This window comes from Salvia hispanica, chromosome 6, assembly GCF_029641045.1.
Source record: "Salvia hispanica isolate PSC_SH4W2 chromosome 6, Shi_PSC_v1, whole genome shotgun sequence".
NCBI classification, from domain to species: domain Eukaryota; kingdom Viridiplantae; phylum Streptophyta; class Magnoliopsida; order Lamiales; family Lamiaceae; genus Salvia; species Salvia hispanica.
The window spans coordinates 32,498,062-32,520,803 of NC_142697.1; the positions used below are offsets into that span (position 1 = coordinate 32,498,062).

General features: G+C 36.3%; 4 protein-coding genes across 4 annotated transcripts in view; 2 read left to right on the plus strand and 2 right to left on the minus strand.

The window, feature by feature from the left end:
* The window catches only part of LOC125206608 (F-box/LRR-repeat protein At3g62440-like), a 29,866-nt gene extending 26,334 nt beyond the window's left edge, over positions 1–3,532 (minus strand). Inside the window, exon 1 of the mRNA XM_089061555.1 lies at positions 2,858–3,532. Coding sequence (XP_088917681.1) covers positions 2,858–3,532 — 675 coding nt within the window. The remainder of the gene's footprint in view (positions 1–2,857) is intronic.
* A 3,925-nt stretch (positions 3,533–7,457) lies between these two features.
* Positions 7,458–8,494, plus strand: LOC125206611 (F-box/FBD/LRR-repeat protein At4g26340-like). Its single transcript, XM_048105851.1, has 2 exons — positions 7,458–8,136; positions 8,232–8,494. Exons 1-2 carry the CDS (start codon positions 7,458–7,460, stop codon positions 8,492–8,494), a joined length of 942 nt encoding a protein of 313 aa, XP_047961808.1.
* A 1,135-nt stretch (positions 8,495–9,629) lies between these two features.
* LOC125206612 (putative F-box/LRR-repeat protein At5g41840) lies at positions 9,630–12,011 on the minus strand. Its single transcript, XM_048105852.2, has 3 exons — positions 11,938–12,011; positions 11,179–11,857; positions 9,630–9,713 (listed from the first exon to the last, which is right to left on the minus strand). The coding sequence occupies exons 1-3, from the start codon at positions 12,009–12,011 to the stop codon at positions 9,630–9,632; spliced, it is 837 nt and encodes a 278-aa protein (XP_047961809.2).
* Positions 12,012–16,519: 4,508 nt separating this feature from the next.
* LOC125206613 (F-box protein At4g22280-like) lies at positions 16,520–19,000 on the plus strand. Its single transcript, XM_048105853.2, has 2 exons — positions 16,520–17,449; positions 18,555–19,000. The coding sequence occupies exons 1-2, from the start codon at positions 16,520–16,522 to the stop codon at positions 18,828–18,830; spliced, it is 1,206 nt and encodes a 401-aa protein (XP_047961810.2). The 3' UTR covers positions 18,831–19,000.
* Positions 19,001–22,742: the final 3,742 nt, after the last annotated feature.

The window sequence follows — 22,742 nt, forward strand, 5'->3', positions numbered from 1 at the left end:
GAGTTAGCAATATAACACTCCCCATATATCATATTACTTTTATATTTTGAATTATATTTACCTGTATTATAAATCTAAATTAGTTACTACAATCTATCACTATACTTATGCATCTATCTATCCCTATAATTATAGAATTAAATTAGTGTTAGGTTTTAAATTTTGAAACAAAATTCTATTCGTTTAAAGTTTAATTACATATTATAAAATTATATTAGTGGATTCGGTTAGGATTTGAAAATTAATTCTACAATAACAGTTGAACTAATTTATTTTTTAATATAATATAGACGTTAATTGACTATGTATTATTTTAATTTCTTTATTTTTCTATTCTTATTATTGTACTTTTGAGGTTGTTTACAATAATTTTTTTCATAATTTACGAATTAGTCTTATTTTATTTACTAATATTAAATTTCATTAATATTTATTTTAAAGTTAAGGGTTTAGGATTTAGGTTTCAAGGTTTGGGTTTTTATAGTATAGAGTCACTATATAGTATAGGTTTCAAGGTTTGGATTTAGGTCTCACCAGTGCAATCTTAATTTATAGTCTTAAATCTCATTAGGAGAAGTGGTAATTAAACATTCTTTAGGTTTTTTTGTTTTGTGTGATGTAAATTTGCTTTATTTTTTAGTCTCACGGACATAGTCATTTTTCCATTTTATAAAAATAATGTACAGTATTATTTTCCACGTATTTATATTTTAGCCGAATCCTAACTTCCTTCGTTTGTTTTTACTAAGCGGGCCATATTAAAACTTAAACTAAAAACAAACGTTTTTCTGAAGAAAAAAATGGAGTAATATAGAGAGAGTTTAAATGATTCATTTTTCATTTTAAATGCAAAACGATTAATTAATAGTTTCACATAACTAAATGTATTAGTTTCAAATTCGTTATTGTGTATCAGTTTCAAATTGGTTATTGTTTGTGTTGTCTCTATGCTTAATTAATTGCTTAGTTTTGCTTGTGTTTTATGCATTCATCTTGGTGATAATTAAAATTGTGATTTATTAATGAATTTGAATTTTTAACAACGATAGTTTCATATATATTTATAAATGTAATTTACAAGAAATAATAAATGTACACATCCATTTAGAATTCTTTTACTACAATTGATTGCATATTCATTAGAAAAAATAAGTTTCCATCATTATGGTGCAATTGTACACAAACCGGCAGCAGCAATACAAAATCAATTGATTCAAATTCTTTTTATTACTAATAGATTATAACGTGAAAGGTCAAACAATTTGTAACTTATTTATTATTAATTTAATTTATAACAAATAATTTTAAAATTATTTACATTATAAAATTAATATTTTAAAATTAATATTTTAGTTAATTAATTACGTTCTAAAATTAATATTTTAAAATTATTTTAGTCTGTGCATAGCACGGGTGTAATACTAGTTTATTCTAAAAGGGGAGATTTACGAAGAAAGTAACGGCGGGAAATGAAGGATCTTTTCCAAATAGTTGGGAAGTAAATGAGGTGAAAGTGGGTTGAAAAAGGTGGTGGGATGTGGGGCCTACTTTTATATATTAGTTTTAGAATAAAATGTGAGTGTGAATGAGTTAGTGGAATATAAGGTCCACTATCAAAAATAGTAAAAGTGAAAGATGATAAATTTTAGGGGTGAACGGAAATGGAAATAGATGACAAATTTTTAGGGACGGAGGAAGTACACTAGAGATAAGATCAGATGAGAAATGACAACCCACCGTAAACAACTACACAGGTGTAGAAGTGCTGGACGCCAACTAGAATTTAAAGAAAGAGATACTAAAAGAAACACCTAGCTAAACGCCAACAACATGAAAAGTGTGTCACGAATATTTTTTAGTTGTAAATATGAGATGATTGTGGTCAATCTTCCTCACAATATAAGTCATCATTGGCTAGGTCGTTGAAATTCTGTTGAACCACAACCACATCATGAGACATCTCTATCATCCATAATGGCTCAAAACATAAATTTCCTCTCGTCAAATAGTTCATTACGCTCTCAATCACTGTGCTAATTTTATTAGATCCTTTCACCACTTTGAGACATGTGAGGTTGGGAAATGGAGGAGGACTTTGCTATGGACCACCATCCTTTTCAAGAACCTTTCAATTTTAAATAAGAAACCATTACCACGTACATATAAATATAGAACAACAATATTCCCACTGTCCCAAGGAAGATGACACCTTTCTAAGGCGGCACGAGAATTTATGCAATTTTATTTTGTGTGTGAAGTAAAGAAAGTAAAGTAAGAGAGAATGAATAAAGTAAAGAGAAATGTGTTTCCATTTTAAGTAATAGGTCATCTTGTTGGAACAAACCAAAAAGAAAAGTGGGTCATGACAGAGGGAGTAGTAAAAAGTACATCCTTTGAAAATTTGTCACTTATTTTCATTTTTGTTGGCCCCAATAATATGTCACCTTTCACTTTTACTATTTTTGGTAGTGACCTCGCGTTCCACTAACTCATTCCCACTCATATTTTAAAAAACTTAATACTCCCTCCGTCCCATAAAAATATGTGCACTTTCCATTTTCGTCCATCCCACAAAAATATGTGCATTTTATTATTGGAAAGTTATATAAATTTTATAATATAGGTCTCAGTATCCACTAACACTACTTTACCATACCATTTTCCTCTCTCTCTCTTACTTTACAAATTTTGTCTTAATTCTCGTGTCATACCCATTGCTCATATTTTTATGGGACGGAGGAAGTATATAAAAGTATGACTCGCATTCCACTAATTTTTTCAATTCACTTTATATTACATTTCTTAAAATACGTGACAAATCAAATGGTGACAAATTATTTTGGACAAAGAAATGTACCTTAAGAGTGTCCAAAGTCAGTGTAACAGTGGTAGCATTTCTATGTTGGCTAAACAATCTAACAAATTTCAGATGCAACCATTCAAGATTGTTTATAATTCCATGAATGTTTAAACAGACTTCCTCCAACATTGGGAGATCAATCTTCGAACATTCCAAAGGTGAAGAACCCCGATATTGAAACGAGATAAGCAACGGAGCAGAGATCTCTTGGATAACACAACAAGTATCAAAGATTTCAAGAACTCTAAGCTTGGGAGCCTTTAAAACAAGTCTATTCACCGGGAACCCGCAGAGTCGGGGAGTTAAAAGCTTGACGGGAAGCCTCAGAGTAGTTAGGCCGCGGTGGGGCGTGTGGAGGCGGAGGGATTGAACGCCGTGATTGATGGCGTAGATCATGCTATTCTTCATGGCTTTGAGATCGAATTTGTCGTCGAATGAGAGGTGGAGGCTGGCGACGGGGGCTCGGTGGTCGCGGTGGAGGAGGTAGGGGAAGAAGAAGGGGTCGAAGAAGGCGGCGGAGGTGAAGTTGAAGCGGAGGTCGGGGAGGGAACGGCAGAGGTGTTTCCATCTCTTGGAGAGAATTGTGGTCTGAAGGCATTCATGGAAATCGAGATAGGAGATGATGTGTTGGAGAATTTTATCTGGAAATTGGCTGAGTCTGTCCTCCTCCATTTCGGTATGTCCTATTATGTTTCCCATTATACATACTAGTATCACGCCTATGCACAGGGAGTTTATTTTTACTACATTAATTTATAAATTTTAAATTAATTAAATAAAATTAGAATTAATATTAACAATGAACAATATAAGTAATAATTTTAGTTATAAGAAAATCAAAAATCTACACAAAATCAACATTGAAGTATAACAAATTTGAAACAAATCACATATATTAATAATATATGTAGAAACATAAAATCATGGAATAGGAAGATAAAATTCTATCACACCTAAAACTACAATAAAATAAGAAACAAAATCAATAATCAATATGTATTAAAATTGTCATCCGTAGAACAAAGCATAAGATGTGATACACCTATCGGACCATTTTAAGGTGTTGGAGTGTTGATGCATGCCCCACATTTTGGAGTGTTGTCTCGTCTTGAGTGTGCTGGCCCTGTGTTTCATATACAAGCTCGATGCATTTTTCATAATAACAAAATTGGCCCGGATGAGTTTGCCCATATCCAGCAAATTCTGATTGGGAATCAGGATCGCATCCTCAGGTAAATTATCCCTTCACCATTGGCCGCTCCTTGAGATTTATACATGGCCCTTATTATGACTCTTACATTGTCCTGACGAAGCAGCTGCAAAGTCAATTCTTGATTTTCCTGATGATTCCATTGCAAAGGTAACATCCTGTGCCTAATGAAACCAACAGTTTAAAAATCAGACACCCGCACAGAATGATTATTGTTGTACCACTCAGAATTTCTAGGCAGCCTACTACAGAACATAGATGAATGAAAAATTTAAAGATTGGAATTTGGATCCCATGAAATATCTATTTGCTACAAGAAGTGGAGTATCTAGTCATGTATTTACAAAGTTCAAACCACACAGAAGACCACAACGATTACGTGAAGTAATGATATGGCTTCCAGAAACTTGAGGAGAGCCTGCAACTCTGGCTGCGACAGCTGATGGTTCAAGTTGTCGACATCAGGCAGAGGAGGATGGAGATTCACCTGAATGGAAATGATTGAGAATACTTAAAATTAATGTAATTGCACATAATTGAAATAAAATGTATTACATTGAGTCATGATAAAGCAGTCAAAGGAATAATAACCACCCTTTAACTCCCTATTAACTTTAAATAACTCCCCACTAACCTTAAATAATTATCCACTAATTTAACCACCAAGTAACCACAAGTAACGTATCAATAAAATTTAGTGAAAAAAAAAACAATTTTATTTTAATAATAATATATATTTTAAAATGATATTTCTCTAAATACCCTCAAAACTCCCCTTTTATTTATCGTATAGATTTATAATTTATAATGTGTAATAATACAAATATCTACATAATATTAAAATTAAATCTAATGAGATTATTATAATTGTAATGATACTTGTAATTTGGGTACTAAATAATTAGAGATTTTGATATGGCTATTATTGTAATCACAGAAATCATATTCCCTTCATCCTAGAATAGGATTCTAGTAGTCCCATTTTTACAAGTGCAGGTTTTAAAATTATTTGATTTTGTTAAGAAAGATGGTAGAAAAAAAATTAATTGAATGTAGGTCAATTTCCCATTTATAATAAAAATTAACTGTGACTCATAATCGTGGTTAGATTGAATGGCAAACTGGGACTCCTAATCATCAAAGATTTCATTCTATACACGAATGAAACAATTTAGAGAAAATGAAATTTTGTGATTTAGTATTCCATTTCTATAATTTAATGTCTTATTTTTTCCATTTTAGACAAGGGTACATCACACTTCACTAAATCATTACACTTATACTTTATTATGAATTAAAATTAATATATTAAAAATAGGCCTACATCCCATTTATAATCTGCATAAAAATAAAAATAAGATTTGAAACCATGAATACATTATACATTCTTGACATTAGTCAATGTGTGAACACTTTTTGTCTTACTTATAATAGATAGTTAATTTTAAATATGATTATGATTATGGGATGTAATCAAATGTAAACTCTATATATTGTACAAACTCCAAACTATGATATGAACCATTAGAAAATGTCAACTGATAACAAAATAACATCATCAAAAAATATCAACACAATGTCAATGGTTGACGTCGTGTTGACATTGCGTTGACATCAAAATCTTGAAATTTTATATTGTGTTGACGGTGGAGGTACCTCAAGATGTGATTGTGGTTGAAAAGAATTCAGATGATTTGTTTGAAGACGAAAGTGATGAACAACAACTCGAACTACTGTTTGGAATGGAAGATGAAATTATATGATTGTCTCAACATCAGCGGCGGATCCAGGTGGGTCGCGCGGGGTCGGCCGATCCCACGCGGCGGTCCACCGACTGCTACCGAGAAACATCATCTTCGAGCTTTGACATAGTGCAGCTCCGCCTCCGACCCCACGGAAGCTTCAACTCTAGAAGCCGAGGAACAATACTAGATAAATATAGAGGAGGGGTTGCAGAGATATAGAGGATTCTGATGTAGGCAGATGAAAAGACGATGATGGTTCCCAATTCCCATATTTGTTAGGTTAAATGATTGATTTTTTGGGCCAATTTTATTCTTATTTGTTGGGCCACCTAAAATGTTAGTAGCAATTAATTAAATAGGTTGGCTCATTTTGTGAATAAACTAAGCCTAATTATTTTTATAATTTTCGTTTCATCAACTGCAAGTCATTTTTACTTAATCATTTTTTAAAACTATTACGTACTAAATATTTGGTTTTAAAAGAATTTTGAATTGCTATTGTATATAAAAATATTCAATGACTACTTAAAATAATGATATTTAATTTAAAATAATTATTTATAAAGTATTATATTTAGTACTCCCTTCGTCCATGAAAATTTGTCACTTATTTCCTTTTCCATCCGTCCCTAAAACTGTCACCTTTCACTTTTACCATTTTTGGTAGTAGACCCACATTCCACTGACTCATTTCTACTCACATTTTATTTTAAAACTAATATTTAAAAGTAGGATCCGCATGCTACTAACTTTTTCAACTCACTTTCTATTACATTTTCTAAAACCCGTGTCGGGTCAAATGGTGTCAAATTTTAAGGGACGGAGGGAGTATTATTATTTATTATATTCGACCCCACGGATTTCATGTTCTGGATCCGCTATTGCTCAAACATGATCTATTGCAAAATTTTGGAATGCTGCAAGAATATTTTTGCAATATATGATCGCTTTTCTCATTTGAGTTTGTAGTTTAGAACTATTGATCGGCCTCATAATCTCTGGGATTCTTTCATATCTGCCATTAATTATTTTTCATACTATTACTCCTTTTGTTCCAAGAGAGATGACTCCTTCATTTGGCGATACATCCTTTGTTTGGCTATACATGATAAAAAAATATAATTTATTTTATGAGTTGAGTGGATAGAATAAACTAAGAGATGCAGAAATAAAGACATTAAGTAGAAAAAAGTAGAAACAAAATAGAAATTATATTATGTTGCGTTGAATGAATAAAGTAGAAATAAAGACATAAAGGCACTTCAATGAGATGGAGAAAATATTAAAAATTATAATAATCTTATTGGATTAATTATATTTCATTTATATAATTGTATTCCCACATATCATAATACTATGTTACGAATTTTGGTTAACAGTCAATAAATTAAAAATATACTTCCTTTGTCCTATTAAAAATGAAACTTTTTTCTTTTTTGTTTGTTCCAATAAAAATGAAACATTTTCTAAAATAGAAACAACTCTATCTCTACTTTTTCATCTCTCTTACTTTACTCTCTCCTCATCAATCACAAAACAATACTATATAAAATCCCGTGTCGATGCCCAAATGTTTCATTTTAAGTGGTACGGAGGGAGTATATAGTAGTAGTATTTTTTGTAATTTCTGTGTCTTGTAAAAATGGAGAAAGACATAATCAGCCAACTCCCAGATGAAATTCTTCAACACATTCTCTCCTTTATCGACATCTATGAAGTCGTTCAAACAACCATTCTATCCAAGAGATGGAAAGACCTCTGGCGTTCCCTCCTCAATATCCGCTTGCACCTCCACGGCTACGTCTCCTACTACTGCTTCGTCTCCCACTTCCTCTCCCACCGCGATGCCACAGCCCCCGTCCACAGCCTCCACCTCTCAATCGACGACAAATTCAATCTCACACTTGTGGAGGAATACGTGCTCTACGCCATCAATCACGGCGTTCAATCCCTCCACCTCCATGCCCCCATGGACCTAATCCTGACCCTTCCTGCCGCGCTTTTCACCTCCACCACGGTGCGGGAGCTCGAGATCAGGGTGAAACACACCACTCTTGACTTACTTGAACGATTCTCTTTACCAAATTTCAAAACCCTTTATCTCGGAACACATTTGTTCTTCAATGATGATCAAAGGATGGAGCCGTTTGCCGGCCTCACGGAGCTCGAGAAGCTTTCTCTGCGCAGGTTTCCGATGAATGGCCTTGTTTTAAAGGCTCCCAAGCTTAGAGCTCTTGAAATCTTCGAATCTGATAAAATCCAAGAGATTTATGCTCCCTTGCTAACCTCGTTCCGATACGAGGGCTATTTACCTTGGGAATGTTCTAGAATGAATGTCCCAATGTTGGAGAAAGTCTATGTAAGGTTGCTTCACCAACTTGGAAATGATACAACTGTTTCACTGTTACGATCCCAGCAAACTCACCGGTGGAGGAGTCAATGAGTGGAAAGACTACAACAAACTCACCGGTGGAGGAGTCAACGAGTGGAGAGACGGCAGGAGCAACCCCAACGCCGACGCCGACAGCATTGACTGGAGCGGAGGAAGAGTCGGCGCCGAGCGATAACGATCAGATGGGAAGATCAAAGGAGGATTTAGAGAAGATCACAACGAGGAAGCTAAGGCCGAGGAAACAGCTCAAGCAGCCTGATCGCTACCAAGACTTCATCGCCAAGTAGCCGACACCAGCTATTCGACAGATTGTCTAAATGACTATATTTTCTTTAGTTTTATTTCTTTTGGTTTATTTTGTATTATTATGAACGATTATTGTGCCGAGCAGTTTATAAACACCGTCGAGTTTTCTTTGTTGGTTCTTCCCCGATGTATAGGATTAGGTCGAACCAACCCTAGGTCCTATATAATATAAATAGGGCTTCTCATTAATTCTGTATTAAATTAATGAAGAATTATTTGCCCAATTATCTTGCGTAACACACTACAAACCCTAATCTACCGCATGGAGATCTCCTCCGCGCTCGACCCGATCTTCGGGCGCTGGATTTATCTCACGTTACTCTCTTAACCGGACGGTTGTTCTTCGTTAAAGGAGGGAGCCATTAACAACTGGTACTTTCATTGAGAGCTCACCCTCCAAAACACCAACCGAATCACAGCTATGTCGCTGCCCGACAGGAATCCACCACACACAACAACTAGCCACAACGATCGAACCATAGCTACGTCGTTGCCCGACGGGAATCCACCCGCGCACAAAAACTAGTTAAGCCTTCCCACCATCTTGAACCAAAGCTGCGCCGCTGCCCGACGGAAGATGTTCCGCGCACAACACCAGATTTGGTTGCCGAGTCCCGCCTGTCCGCCGAGCTCTAGTCGCCGGACAACCCTGCAACCCGACATCACACCACCAATAGCCCGCCAAAGTTGATGTTTTCGACTCTCTTCATTGGGTTGATGTTCCCACCTTAAGGACAAGGTGGATTTCAACCGTGGGGGAGTTGATACGAGCATATTTCATATTTTGTTTAGATGTTTTAGGGATTCTTATATCTTTTCCATATCTTTTTTTCTTGTTAATTAAATTAGTTATTGGCATTATAAATAGGAGTCATTGTAATCATTTGAAATCAATCAAGAATAACAATATTACTTTATCGTTCATTGGCTTCTCCAAAGTTAGAAAACCGTCTGGCTTGACGGGCGAGTCGGGCACTCGCCCGCGACAGATATTTATAGATTGCCGATCTACGGACGCCGATCAATCCGATAAGAGGTTTATCCTATCATTCAATCACTTTGAACACTCTCAAGGTATCTCTCTCTCATTCTTCCTCTCTCTTTAATTTCTATTGCTCACATGAATGTATGGTAATTGTTGTTTGAAACTGCAAGCTTCTCGAACCACCGCACCGTGATTTCCTTGAGCGCTTTATTTCCCTACCATCAAATGTTTCAAGGTGATAAAAGGAGGTCAAGTCAAAATTCACAAAATGCTGAACAGATTTAACCGTGGACACGCGATTTTTATAAGCGTTTAGATAACATTCAACTCATTGAGAATTGTAATAATCAAACAATGCAAGGGTTAGTTATAAATTGTTTTACAATTATAATTGTAGACTTGTAATTATAATTGTTTTAACAATTAATTTTACCATTCAATTGGATAGCCATGCAATTTAACGTACTTTCATTCCCTAAAACTAGATACATTCGTAACGGGAGCACTTCAAAAATAACACATTTTGAGTTCACAACATCCTTCCGACCGCAATAAATAAATAAATAAACATACTTCCAACCACATGCTGCCATGTGGCATATATAAGCAACAAAACAATGTTGTTAAGCAACAAACTTAGTGGATGACTTAGACGAGCGGATTGCATAAAAGACTGTTAATGTTGCATTAAATGCAATTTATTTTGCATTATAAACTAAAATGAAAATTAAATTGCATATAATGCAATATTATCTGTCCTTTATGCAATCTAAGGTAATTCTTTTGTGTCATCCTTTGTTGCTTAATTATGTTATTATGTTGCATCTACATGCCATGTGGCAGCATGTGGTTGGAAGGATGTTGTGACTCTAAAGGGGAAGTATTGACTAAAATAGTCTCCACCGACTTTGCTAATTTCTCTATAAAGCAATCAAGATAATAAAAATACTAAGTTTATTTGCAATATTTAGATATCTGGATGTAAAAGATCAATAAAAGGATATACACTATAGACTAATATTGTCAAGATTGTCAATATTGATATTTTAGGGTTTGAACATATTTGTCCAAACTAGATAGCTTGCATATTGAAGTGAAAGAGTGTTTCATCTTCTAGCAAAACAAAAAAAATGTAATGTATCTCGTTGTCGGAATTGCGTTCATCCATAATCGCACCATAAGGAAAGTCCACTATCAACGACTCAAAATTCAAAGTTCCCACCGTCAAATACTTCAATACTTGCTTACACACTCTGTACAATTTGTGACATCCTTTCATCACCTTGAGACATTTGATATTAGGAAATGGAGGACTTTGAGCATTGGGACCACCGTCCAGGCACTAAAAAAAACTTATCTTTTAAGAAAACAAAAGTTGAAACGCAATTACTAGCATTTTGAAATTTTAAAAAATAACCAAAATTTACGATGCAGAAGAAAGCATCCTTAAGCTGAAGCCAATGACGCATCTTAATTTTAGTTGGGATAGCAACAATAAGGATACTTTATGAAGCATTTGTGGTATAATTAGACACACAATTTAGCATTCTTAATAGCATTAAAAAGTATCCTTACCTGTTCTTTTTGTTATAGTGAGGTCAAGAGCCTTTTGAGTTTCAAACAACCTTACATTTAATTGTATGAGTACATTATGAAAGAGAGAGAGAGAGAGGTGAATACCTCAAGAGTGTCCAAAGTCAATGAAATAGTGGTAGCATTTCCAAGTTGTTGAAGCATTCTAACACATTGCAGTTGCAATCCTTTCTCTTTCTGAATGTCTACATAGACTTCCTCCAACATTGGGAGATTCATCATCAAACACTCCAAAGGTGAATAGCCCTTGTATCGAAACGCGGTAAGCAATGGAGCCGAAATTTCTTGGATAATAAGAGAATTAGATTCAAGGATTTCAAGAACCCTAAGCTTGGGAGCCTTTAAAACAAGTCCAGGCATCGTAAACCCTCGCAGAGAAAGCTTCTCGAGCCCTGGGAGACCAGAACAAAGCTCCTTCCCTTGATCAGAACTGAAATTCAAATTAAAGGCTTCAAGGTAAAGGGTTTTCAAATTTGGCAAAGAAAACCGTCCCGGTACATAAATCCTGGCGTCTCTCTGCCTGAGCTCAAGCTCCCGCAGCGTCGTCGAGGTGAAAACCGCAGTGGGAAGGCTCAGAGTTAGGTCGTGGAGTCGGAGGGATTGAACACCTTGATTGATGGCGTAGAGCACGCATTCCTCCACGAATGCCTCATCATCCTCAAGGGCCCGAATTTCGTTGTTGAGTGAGAGGTGGAAGCCGTGAAGCCCGGCTGCAGCGTCGTGGTGAGAGAGGAATTGGGAGACGCGGCGGCGGTAGGCAGCGGCGCTAAGGATGTGCAAGCGGATATTGAGGAGGGAACGCCAGAGGTCTTTCCATCGCTTGGAGAGAATGGTTGTTTGAATGACTTCATAATGTCGATAAATGAGAGGATGTGTTGAAGAATTTCATCCGGCAATTGGTTGATTTTGTCTTCCGCCATTCTTTCACGCCGGAGCTCTATTAGGGTTGAAAGAGGGCTTAGACAAATTTTACTATTCAGTTCCGTTTATTTCTAAAACTAATGTTCGTTGAATATATCTCTCTCCTCAAATAAAAATTAATGATATTTTCCATTTCGTTATGTTCTATAAAAATATTCTTTTTTATTTTTGGGAAAAGGAGGTGTATTACTTTATAAAAAATTTGTTGTTGTTATTTTTCAAATTTTAAATAACTATATTATAATTATCTTAATCAGTTACTAGTTCATAATATAATATTAATAATAATAAAAATAGTACTCCCTCTATCCCATAAAAATAGGCCATATTTTCAATGATACATCATATGCCCATATTTTTATGATACAGTCCCAACTAATATGACACAGTCCCTTGCATTTTTAGCAATTACTCACCATAAATTTTTTTCAACACAAAATTTAAGAAAATTGTATTTCGTTTTCTTACTTCCGATTTTATATTTCATTTTCTTAATTACGATTCTTGAATTCTTTATTGACAATTGTAATTACAATAATTGCATTTGGCGCCTAAATTACAAATAATAATTATCTTATTACAATTATCTTATAATTATAGGTATATATAAATATGGGTTTTTGGCTTTTTAAACCAAAACCTTTCCCCGAATTCCGGTTTTTCCCATAAACTATAAGATTTGTTTTTAAAACCACGAACTTTAATTTCGTTAGGATTTTCCCCTGGCGAGTCAACGAAGAAACCCGGGTTGTCTACATGTCACTTTTAATCCTATTTGTCACTAAATTGATTACTTGGATACTATTTGGCACAATAATACATACAGTCACAATTATTACATAACAAATGACAACTTTTGAATACACAAAACACAACTTTAACATTTTGAATTATGCTATTCGGGTCGGAAATGTGCTATTCGGGTCAAGTTGGGAAAATCCTAACGAAATGAAAGTTCGTGGTTTTAAAAACAAATCTCATAGTTAATGGAAAAAATCGAAATTCGGGGAGAGGTTTTGGTTTAAAAAGCCAAAAACCCTATAAATATAATATGTTCAGAATTTTAGTTCAACACATTATTCATGAATTCTTTTTTGCTAAACAATCTCTCACGTGAAAAAAATGGCAGAGGACAAAATCAGCCAATTACCAGATGAAATTCTCCAACACATTCTCTCCTTCATCGACATCCATGAAGCCATTGAAACAACCATTCTCTCCAAGAGATGGAAACACCTCTGGCGTTCCCTCCCCGGCCTCCGCTTCCACCTCAGCCGCGCCGCTTCCCACCGCGGCGTCACCTTAACAAAAGCCAAAGACACCAAAGCCTTCTCTCCCCGCTTCTCTCGCTTCGTCTCCTACTTCCTCTCCCGCCGCGACGCCACAGCCTCCGTCCACTCCTTCCATCTCTCTTTCGTCGGCGCAATCCAGACCACAACAGTCACCCCGGCATTCGTGGAGGGATGCGTGCTCTACGCCATCACTTCAGTCATGGCGTTCAGTCCCTCCGCCTCCACGCACCCACCCGCCTATCTCAGAGGCTCCCCGCCCCGCTCTTCACCTCCACGACGCTGTGGGAGCTCGAGCTCAGGCAGAAATACACCAAGTTTTTTGTACCAGGACGCCTTTCTTTACCTAAGTTGAAAACCCTTTATCTTGAAACCACTTTATCATCGACGATGATCATAGGACCGAGCCGTTTGCCAACCTCCCGGAGCTTGTTAGCCTTTCTCTGCGCGGGTTTCAGATAAATGGCCTTGTTTTAAAGGCTTCCAAGCTTAGAGTTCTTGAAATCTTTGAATACTCTCCTCTTATCGAAGAGATTTCTGCTCCGTTGCTTACCTCGTTTCGATACGAGGGTTATTCACCTCTGGAACGTTCTATAATGAATCTCCCATGTTGGGGGAAGTCTATTTAGACATTCATGGAATTAGATACAATCGGAAATGGTTGTATCAGCAATGTGTTAGGTTGCTTCACCAGCTCGGAAATGCGACCACCGTTGCATTCACTTTGGACACTCTCAAGGTACCTTAATTACCCTCTCTCTTCCATTACTATTCCATCCGTCCCATTAAAAATAAAACATTTTCGTTTTTGGATTGTCCCTTTAAAAATAAAACGTTTCTTAAAATGGAAACAATATCATCTCTACTTTTTCATGTCTCTTACTTTATTCTCCCCTACGCTATTTACACGTATGGATGGTAATACTTGTTTGAAAATGTAAGTTTCTCGAACCACCTCATGGTGATTCCATTGAGCAAGGTCCTCCTCCATTTCCCAACGTCAAATTTCTCAAGATATTAAAAGGACGTCACGAAATTCACACAATACTTAAGAGAGTATTGAACTATTTGACAAAGAGAACTTTGAATTTTGAGTCGTTGGTGGTGTACTATCCTAACGATGTGGATTTGGTTGATGAGCACAACTCCGACGACCAAGACAGTGAATATTTTTGGCATCTTTGAAGAACCTATACATCTAATTTGTTGAAAATGCAGATGATATTAGTATTGTCTATTTTTAATTGACCTTATATCACAATTTTAACTAAAATTATTTGTAATTCATTTTTCATCTTGTTGGCTTCTTTTATTATCTTCTTGTTATCGAAGATCTTTCTGCTCCTTTGCTTACCTTCGTTTAGAAACTGAGGGTCATTCTTTGTAATGTTCAAAGCTTAATCACGTTGGATCGAGGAAGCTTAATTTTAGGGTACAATTACCAAACACTATATAAGCATGAATGGAAACAACCAATAGACATGATTCTACTACATAAGTTTGGGATATACATGAGCAATTGTCCTTCTTTAGAAAGGATGATCCAGCTTCCAATGCCCCGACATTATTGCCACACTTAAAACATTATTATTACTTTTATTGGATGCCACAGTCACTGCCCCGTTCGTCTTCCCCTTGTGCGCTTAGAACCCGAGGAAGAAGTATGGACCACTAGGCTCTCTGTTGACTACATTTCAATCAACGGTTCAGTAGGAGTGTAATTCCTTTTATTAATGTTATAATTGGGTTTAAAGTGTTGATAGCTCCCTAGACTTTGAAGTATGATGTCGAATTGGGATTCTAGATCAATTGATCCTCCCAAAACCTCCATCTTATTCAGATAACTCATCGTCTCGAGGACATGCACTACAAAAAAAAAGTGCAAAATAGTGACGGAATTAGCGACTGCATTTAATAGCTCAACAACTAGTAACAGAATTAATGACTAAAAAGTGTCAGTCACTAATTAATGACAGAGTACCCATCACTAATGCGAAGCAGCCATCTATGTTTTCCATCATAATAACTTTAGTGACGGAAAATCCGTCACTATAAATTTTTTATTGACATGTTTATTAATGACGTATGTGCCGAAATTTGATTTGTCACTAATCTGTTAAGCGAAGAAATTTCACTGATTAATGACGAAATATCCGTCACTAATTGGTGAGTTTTTTTTGTAGTGATGGTCACTCACACTGAACCCTCCAGCTTTCATAGTATTATTCCTGATCCTCTGGATTGCTATATATTTGACACTCTGATTCTGATTCTGTGTGTCGAAGATGTTCCAAGGTTCAACATAATTTCAACAATTGTGTGCATAGCTTGTTGTAGATGTTCAATAACATTTGACATAAAAGTCAACAGGTAGCATTTCCCAATCTCATTAGTTTTGTTATGTGTCACATTTTGACTCAGCATAAATTTTAATAAATATAGAGGAAAATAGGTGGAAAAGTTAGTGGTGTACAAGTTCCTATCTATATATATTAGTTTTATAATAGGTGAATGAAAGTAAATTCAGTGAATTGTGACATTCATTATCAAAAATAGTAACTAGACAATTAATAAGGAACATTCCAAATAAAAAAATTAGGACAAATAATTGAGAATAGAGAGACTTTATGTTTCCTTAACAACACTATCTAATTTTCATTTAAACGTATCAAAGCGTGTCCTATTTTCTAAGAAGAATTCTAAGAAGTACTCACTTTGTTCCATTAGAAATGAAATGTTTTTTTTTTTCCATTAAAAATGAAATATTTCCTAAAATGGGAACAACACTATCTCTGTTTTTTTATCTTTCTTACTTTACCCTCTTTCATTAATTCACAAAATAATATTGTATAAAATTCCATGCCAAAAACTAAATGTTTTCATATTTATTGGGACGAAGGGAGTATTACCTTTTTACCAAATACTTATTTTATACGTATCATTTTCACTTAGGGAAGAAGATATTTGGAGTTTGAACACTAGATCAACTCATTATATTTTATAATTTACAATGCTTGCCATGACACAAAATATTTAATCAGTGTACGTAATAATAAAATAACATACTTGCGTGACAAGGGGAAGTAGGAAGACGTGTTTTGCTTCAGTCAAAGTCAACCAACTAAAATAACACAACCAATCAAACCTCACATTTGGTCACCAAGAAAACTCACATGCTATATATTAATCCACCCTCAAATTCAACACATCAACAAAGAATGGAGGAAGACAGAATAAGCCAACTCCCAGATCAAATCCTCCAACAAATCCTCTCTTTACTCGACACAAATCAAGCCCTTCAAACAACCATCCTCTCCACAAGATGGAAAACCCTCTCCCACACCCTCCCCGATCTCCGCTTCCATCTCAGCCGCTTCGCCCCCTCAAACAACCCCAAAACCGCCCAACCCCTCTCCCACCGCTTCTCCCACTTCGTCACCCGCCTCCTCTCCCTCCGCGACGGCACAGCCCCGATCCACAACTTCCACCTCTCATTCGACACACATCTCCTTATCCACGCCGACCAATCATTCATCGAAAAATGCATCCTCTACGCCGTCAATCACCGCGTCGAATCCCTCCGCCTCCACGCCCGCTGCCGCCCGGATATCACCCTCCCGGCCGCCTTCTTCGCCTCCACAACGCTCCGGGAACTCGAGCTCCGCCAGCTCGGCCGCGTGATCTGTTCACCGGAGAAGCTCTCACTACCTTATTTGAAAACCCTTTTTCTTGATGGGTGTTGGTTTGGCCATGGTGATTATTATGATCCGCCGCTGAAGGAGCCGTTTTCGGGCTTCCCGGAGCTGGAGAAGCTTACTCTGCGGCGGTGTGTGTTTTATGAGCTTGTTGTGAAGGCTCCCAAGCTTAGGTTTCTTGAGATTGTTGATGAGAGTTTGTATGCTTATGGAATGGAGGAGATTTCGGCTCCGTTGCTTACCTCGTTTAGGTACGAAGCTAAATTGCCTTTCCATTGTTCTAAGGTTGATCTACCAATGTTGGAGGAGGTCTATTTGGACATTAATTACAAACAACAACCCGATAACATATACAATTATGTTAATCCTACAACGATGACTCTGAGATGTGTTAGGATGTTTCATCTACTTGGAAATGCTAAGATTGTAGCATTGACTTTGGACACAGTCAAGGTAACTCTATCTCTCCCCCCTCTAATAATCTAACTACTCCCTTCGTCCCTTATTAATTGTCCACTTTTGTTATTTCTCCTTGTCTCCTATTAATTGTTCTCTTTCACTTTTTTACCATAAATGATAAGTAGGTCACATATTCCACTAACTCATTTTACGCACATTTTATTATAAAATCAATACTCCCTTCGTCCAAAAAAAATAGAGCAATTGGTGTATGGCATGGGTTTTAATGTAGAATTAGTGAAGTAAGAAAGAAAGAAAAAAGTAAGAGAGAAGAAGAAAGAGTAAGTGAGGAGGAGAAAAAGTAAGTGAGAAATAGTGTTAATGGAATGATGTGTGGGTTATTATTTTCCATAATTGAATGTATTATAAAATCAATACTCCCTTCGTCCAAAAAAAATAGAGCAATTGGTGTATGGCATGAGTTTTAATGTAGAATTAGTGAAGTAAGAAAGAAAGAAAAAAGTAAGAGAGAACAAGGAAGAGTAAGTGAGGAGGAGAAAAAGTAAGTGAGAAATAGTGTTAATGGAATGATGTGTGGGTTATTATTTTACATAAATGAATGTGCTCTATTCTTTGCGGACGGCCAAAAATGGTAAATGTGCTCTATTTTTTGTGGACGGAGGGAGTATATAATAGCATGACTCATATTCCACTAACTTTTTGAACCCATGGAGAAAATGTATACTAGTAGAATGTACTATACCAACTATATATAATTACTAGATTTACAATGTAATGTACTCAATTTATGTAGGCTCACATTAGAGAGAAGTGAAAATTTTATTTTCTTGAGTACTTTCTCCGTTTCATAACAGGAGTCACGTTTGGTATAAACACATATTTTAAGAAATATAAAGATTAGTGCATTGAAATAATTAGTGGAATATGGAGTTCACTTTTTATATTAGTTTATAATAGAATGTGAGTAAAGTGAGTTAGTGGAATGTAAGACATATTTACCATTTATGGTAAAAGTAAAATTTGACTCTTATTGTGGGACGGAGGGGGTACTAACTATATGAAGGAGACGAATTTGAACGACACCTTCTCGCATGTTGCTTACCTTTAATTTGCTTCTTTTTTTTTTTTGGAAATTAAGGTTCTTGAAAAGTATCGTGGTCTGATCGAGGAAAGTCCATGTCCATTTCCCTACCTGAAATGTCTGAAAGTGATGAAAGGACGTCGAGAAATTACGACGGTGCTAAGAAGGGTGATGAACTACTTGACAGAGGGGACTTTGTATTTTGATTCATTGGTGATGTTGTTACCTCAAGATGTGACTGTGGTTGAAAAGAATTCAGATGATTTGTTTGAAGACGAAAGTGATGAACAACAACTCGAACTACTCTTTGGAATAGAAGATGAAATTATATGATTGTCTCAACATGATCAATTGCAAAAGTTTGGAATGTTGCAAGAGCTTCTTGCGCCCTTTTTGGACAATCCAAGTTGTAAACATGACATCATGAATGTCAAGAAATTTTTGCAATATATATTGATGATCGCTTTTCGCATTTAAGTTTGTAGTGTAGAAGTGTTGATCGGCTTCTTCATGGTCAAAATTTTGTCAGGAAGAATTGTCTCAACCTATCGATTTCCTTTTATACTCCATTTGTCCCATACTACTCGTACTTTTCACTTTGACAGCGTAAATTTGAACGTATGTAATTTGTGTAATTAAATTAAAATTTTAAGTGTAATAAGACAACCCTTAATAAGGGTGTAACAGCCTGCCCTCCTAGGGTACAATAAATGCGGCAACTGCTACCAAACGGACTCGAAGAAATGAACAAAGGCTAGGGTTTCATTTAAAGAGTGTTGACCAAAAGATTAGAAAGAACTATCAGAGTATTTAAAACAACAACTTCACCTAGAAACTTGAATAAGAAAAATGAAGGTATAATAAATGGCGTTCAAGAATCTCCAGAGTATGACATAGTTTCCGATACAAACCACAAGATAGTCTAAGGCCTCTAAACCGAAAGGAGAGTGAAAAATATTCAAAATAAACATAAGTGTATCAAAAACTCAGCGGAAAGCGACCAAGAGAAAGAATAGCTATGTATGACACAACTACGCTTGAAGTTCAAAACAACCATCTTAATTAATTATCATGCTCAACACCCGCCACCGCTCGTCATCATTCAACCTGCACATAAGGAAAACACATGCAGGGCTGAGTATTTTGAAATACTCAGTGAGCTCGTTGCCGAAACATTTTATAAGTTATGCCACCCTTACCAACCATAGTGAACTCGAGCTTTTAAGCAGTTATAAGAGAATATCACGAGTATCACAAAATATATTTTCATAGATTGGCCAATCAAACATACTCCCCACTTTTCTCATCAAATTCCACAATCACAATCTTTCCATGGTGCGACGAAAGTGTGGCCACACTTTTCGCTCACGAGACCGGCCGACTAGCAAGGACGGCTCCCGATCCCCTCGTGTACACAGCCTAGTAGGGTTTGCGACCCATACTCAGACCCGAATTCATTTAACATATCCATAGCCCTATAGCCCAATGGAGCGAACTCTCAAACCGGGCATCAGGCGCACAATATCACAACAAAACAGACATAGGCATGGCATAACAGTTAAACCACCCTTATTTCTCCACATTCATAAATTTGCAACATAAAAGAGTTTAAGAATAAAGCCCATCTCGACTGCTTAGATTTCAAGTAAGTTCTTTCCCTTGTTATCCGGCTTCGCAACTGAGGTTTCACCTTTTTATTCACATAGGCACATATCACAAATCAGATTCAATACAAACTCTTAACTCATGCATGTCTCAACGTTTTTCCCTTTTCCCACCGATCTATTTTAGCATCATTAATCAATCAAGGTCACGTTCATCGCATAAGTTCCATTCGCATCTCAAATCTAGATCTAACATCAACATATGTCACACAAGAGTATTTTGCCATCATACACACACCACACAAACACCACACGCACACACGCAACGCACACACACACATACATGTTCTCCGTATCCCCTTAACCTACTTTCACTCAATAAGATGCATGAGGGTTCAAGAATATCGATTAATCGGTTAGAAAGAAGAGGAATCGAGCAGAAAGAAGAAGATTAATATAAGAATATCTTTTCGAGAAAAACGAACGGTAGAAACGAAGTAAAGAAATGGTTCTTCAAAATCTTGAGGCTCAAACTCTAATTCTTCTCAAAGGTTGAATGATTATTGAAGTAAAGTAGAAGAAAATTGAGAGAGAGTGGAGAAGGGAGGGGGGGGGGGGCGAAAATTATGGGGGCTAGGGTTAGGGGTTCCTCTTATTTATAGTGCTCAATAAGATCTTTAGGTAAATAGAATAGAATATTTGGTAAGATTTTATTCTCCACGATTAAATAAATGAATATTGTGAAGTAGGGAAGAAGAATTAACAAAAATAGACTAGGGTATCAAGGCATGAAATTTTTGAAATATATGGCTCCCAATTAGCCAAGATTTTGTTTTGGTATATTTTACTGAGTAGAATAAAATATTGCAAAGAAAAATAAAATAAAAATTCTCCCATTGGAGGAAAGGAAATAGGCGTGTAGTAGCCTTTTAAACTAAGGCATGAATTTTTATTATTAACTAAAATAAAATATGGCAAGATCTCTTGAGGTATGGAAAAATTTGGTAGAATATTTAAATTCTAGGTATGGAAGGAAATCAAGTAAGGAATCAATTAAACAAGCAAAATAATATTTCCTTCCCTACATGGGTGATTTTCGCAAATCACCTAGAAAAATAAGGGGCTCGATTTTTCTCAATAAAAATAAGGAAATAATTAGGTTTTGGGTTTAATTTGGATAAATATCCCAAGAATTAAATTAAATCCGGCAAAATAAAATTCCTCCTTCAAAGTGGTCAAGGGTTCGAAAATCTCAATATTTAGGTGACTAGTATTTATGGAAATTTTCTCTAATATTCTCACTCACCCTTAAACAAATAATTCACCTCATAATTTAATAAATCACATGCCACATCACATAGTCAACAATTTTGACTTTTCAAACTTCCAGGTCAAAGAAACTCACGCAATAAATTCGTTTATCAAATAAATCACATCTCCCACGTCATCAATAATAAATTCTAGGGCTCTAAAATTAGGGTTCGAAAATTCGGGATGTTACATCCTACCACACTTAAAAGAAATTTCGTCCCAAAATTTGGTACCTCTATGGGAAGAGTTCCGGGTATAGTTCCATCATCTTATCCTCAAGCTCCCACGTGGCTTCCTCAGGCCCGTGGTTTCTCCATTGTATTTTCACGAAGGCAGTGGATTTATTTCTCGAGGTTTGGACCTTTCGATCCAAGATCATCTGAGGTTGCTCCTCGTAGCTCAGATCCGGGTTTATAGCAACTTCCTCGTAGCAAATCACATGCTTCGGATCAAACACGTATTTTCGCAACTGCGACACATGAAAAACGTTGTGCACATTCCCAAGGCTGGGCGGCAGCGCTAAACCATAAGCTACGGGTCCTACTCCTTCAAGAATTTCGTACGGTCCGATAAAATGTGGTTTCAGTTTCCCTTTAACCCCAAAACGCGTTATCCCTTTCGATGGGGATACCTTGAGGAAAACTTTATCGCCGGTTTGGAATTGTAAGTCGGTTCATCGGACGTCAGCGTAAGACTTTTGCCTGTCCCGGGCTTCTTTCATTCTCGCACGGATTTGTCGAACGATTTCGACCATCTCTTCAACGGCATCGGGTCCGAGTACCCTTCGTTCGCCAACCTCATCCTAGTATAGCGGTGATCTACACTTTCTGTCATATAGTGCTTCGTACGGCGCCATGTTGATCGTTGCCTGCAAGCTGTTGTTGTAAGCGAATTCGCTCAAAGGTAGTGCAGTCTCCCAACTTCCACCTCGGTCGTGTTGGTGCACGCAGCGGAAGAGCATGTAAATAAATCACATAATAATCAGATCTATTTAGCAGATTATTTAGACAAAATCTATTCGCGTAATTATCACATGTATCATGCTCATAACTTGAATTAATCATGCTTTAAGAATATTGAAAACCTAAAACATGCTTTTCTACGGAGTAGAATAATACCTAATTAATTCTCCAAAGAATTGAAGATGGCTAGCGACTTCTCCACGTGTAGCTTTAAGTACTAGACCACAAATCTTCTCTCTGGTTCCCGAACTGTACTCTAATATCAGTGTGGGCTGATCTTACTAGAATACTAGGACTTAAATAAAGAAGACAGAAGAAATCCTTTTTGGAATAGGACTCAAATTCGAAATCTCCTACAGCTGAGAGAG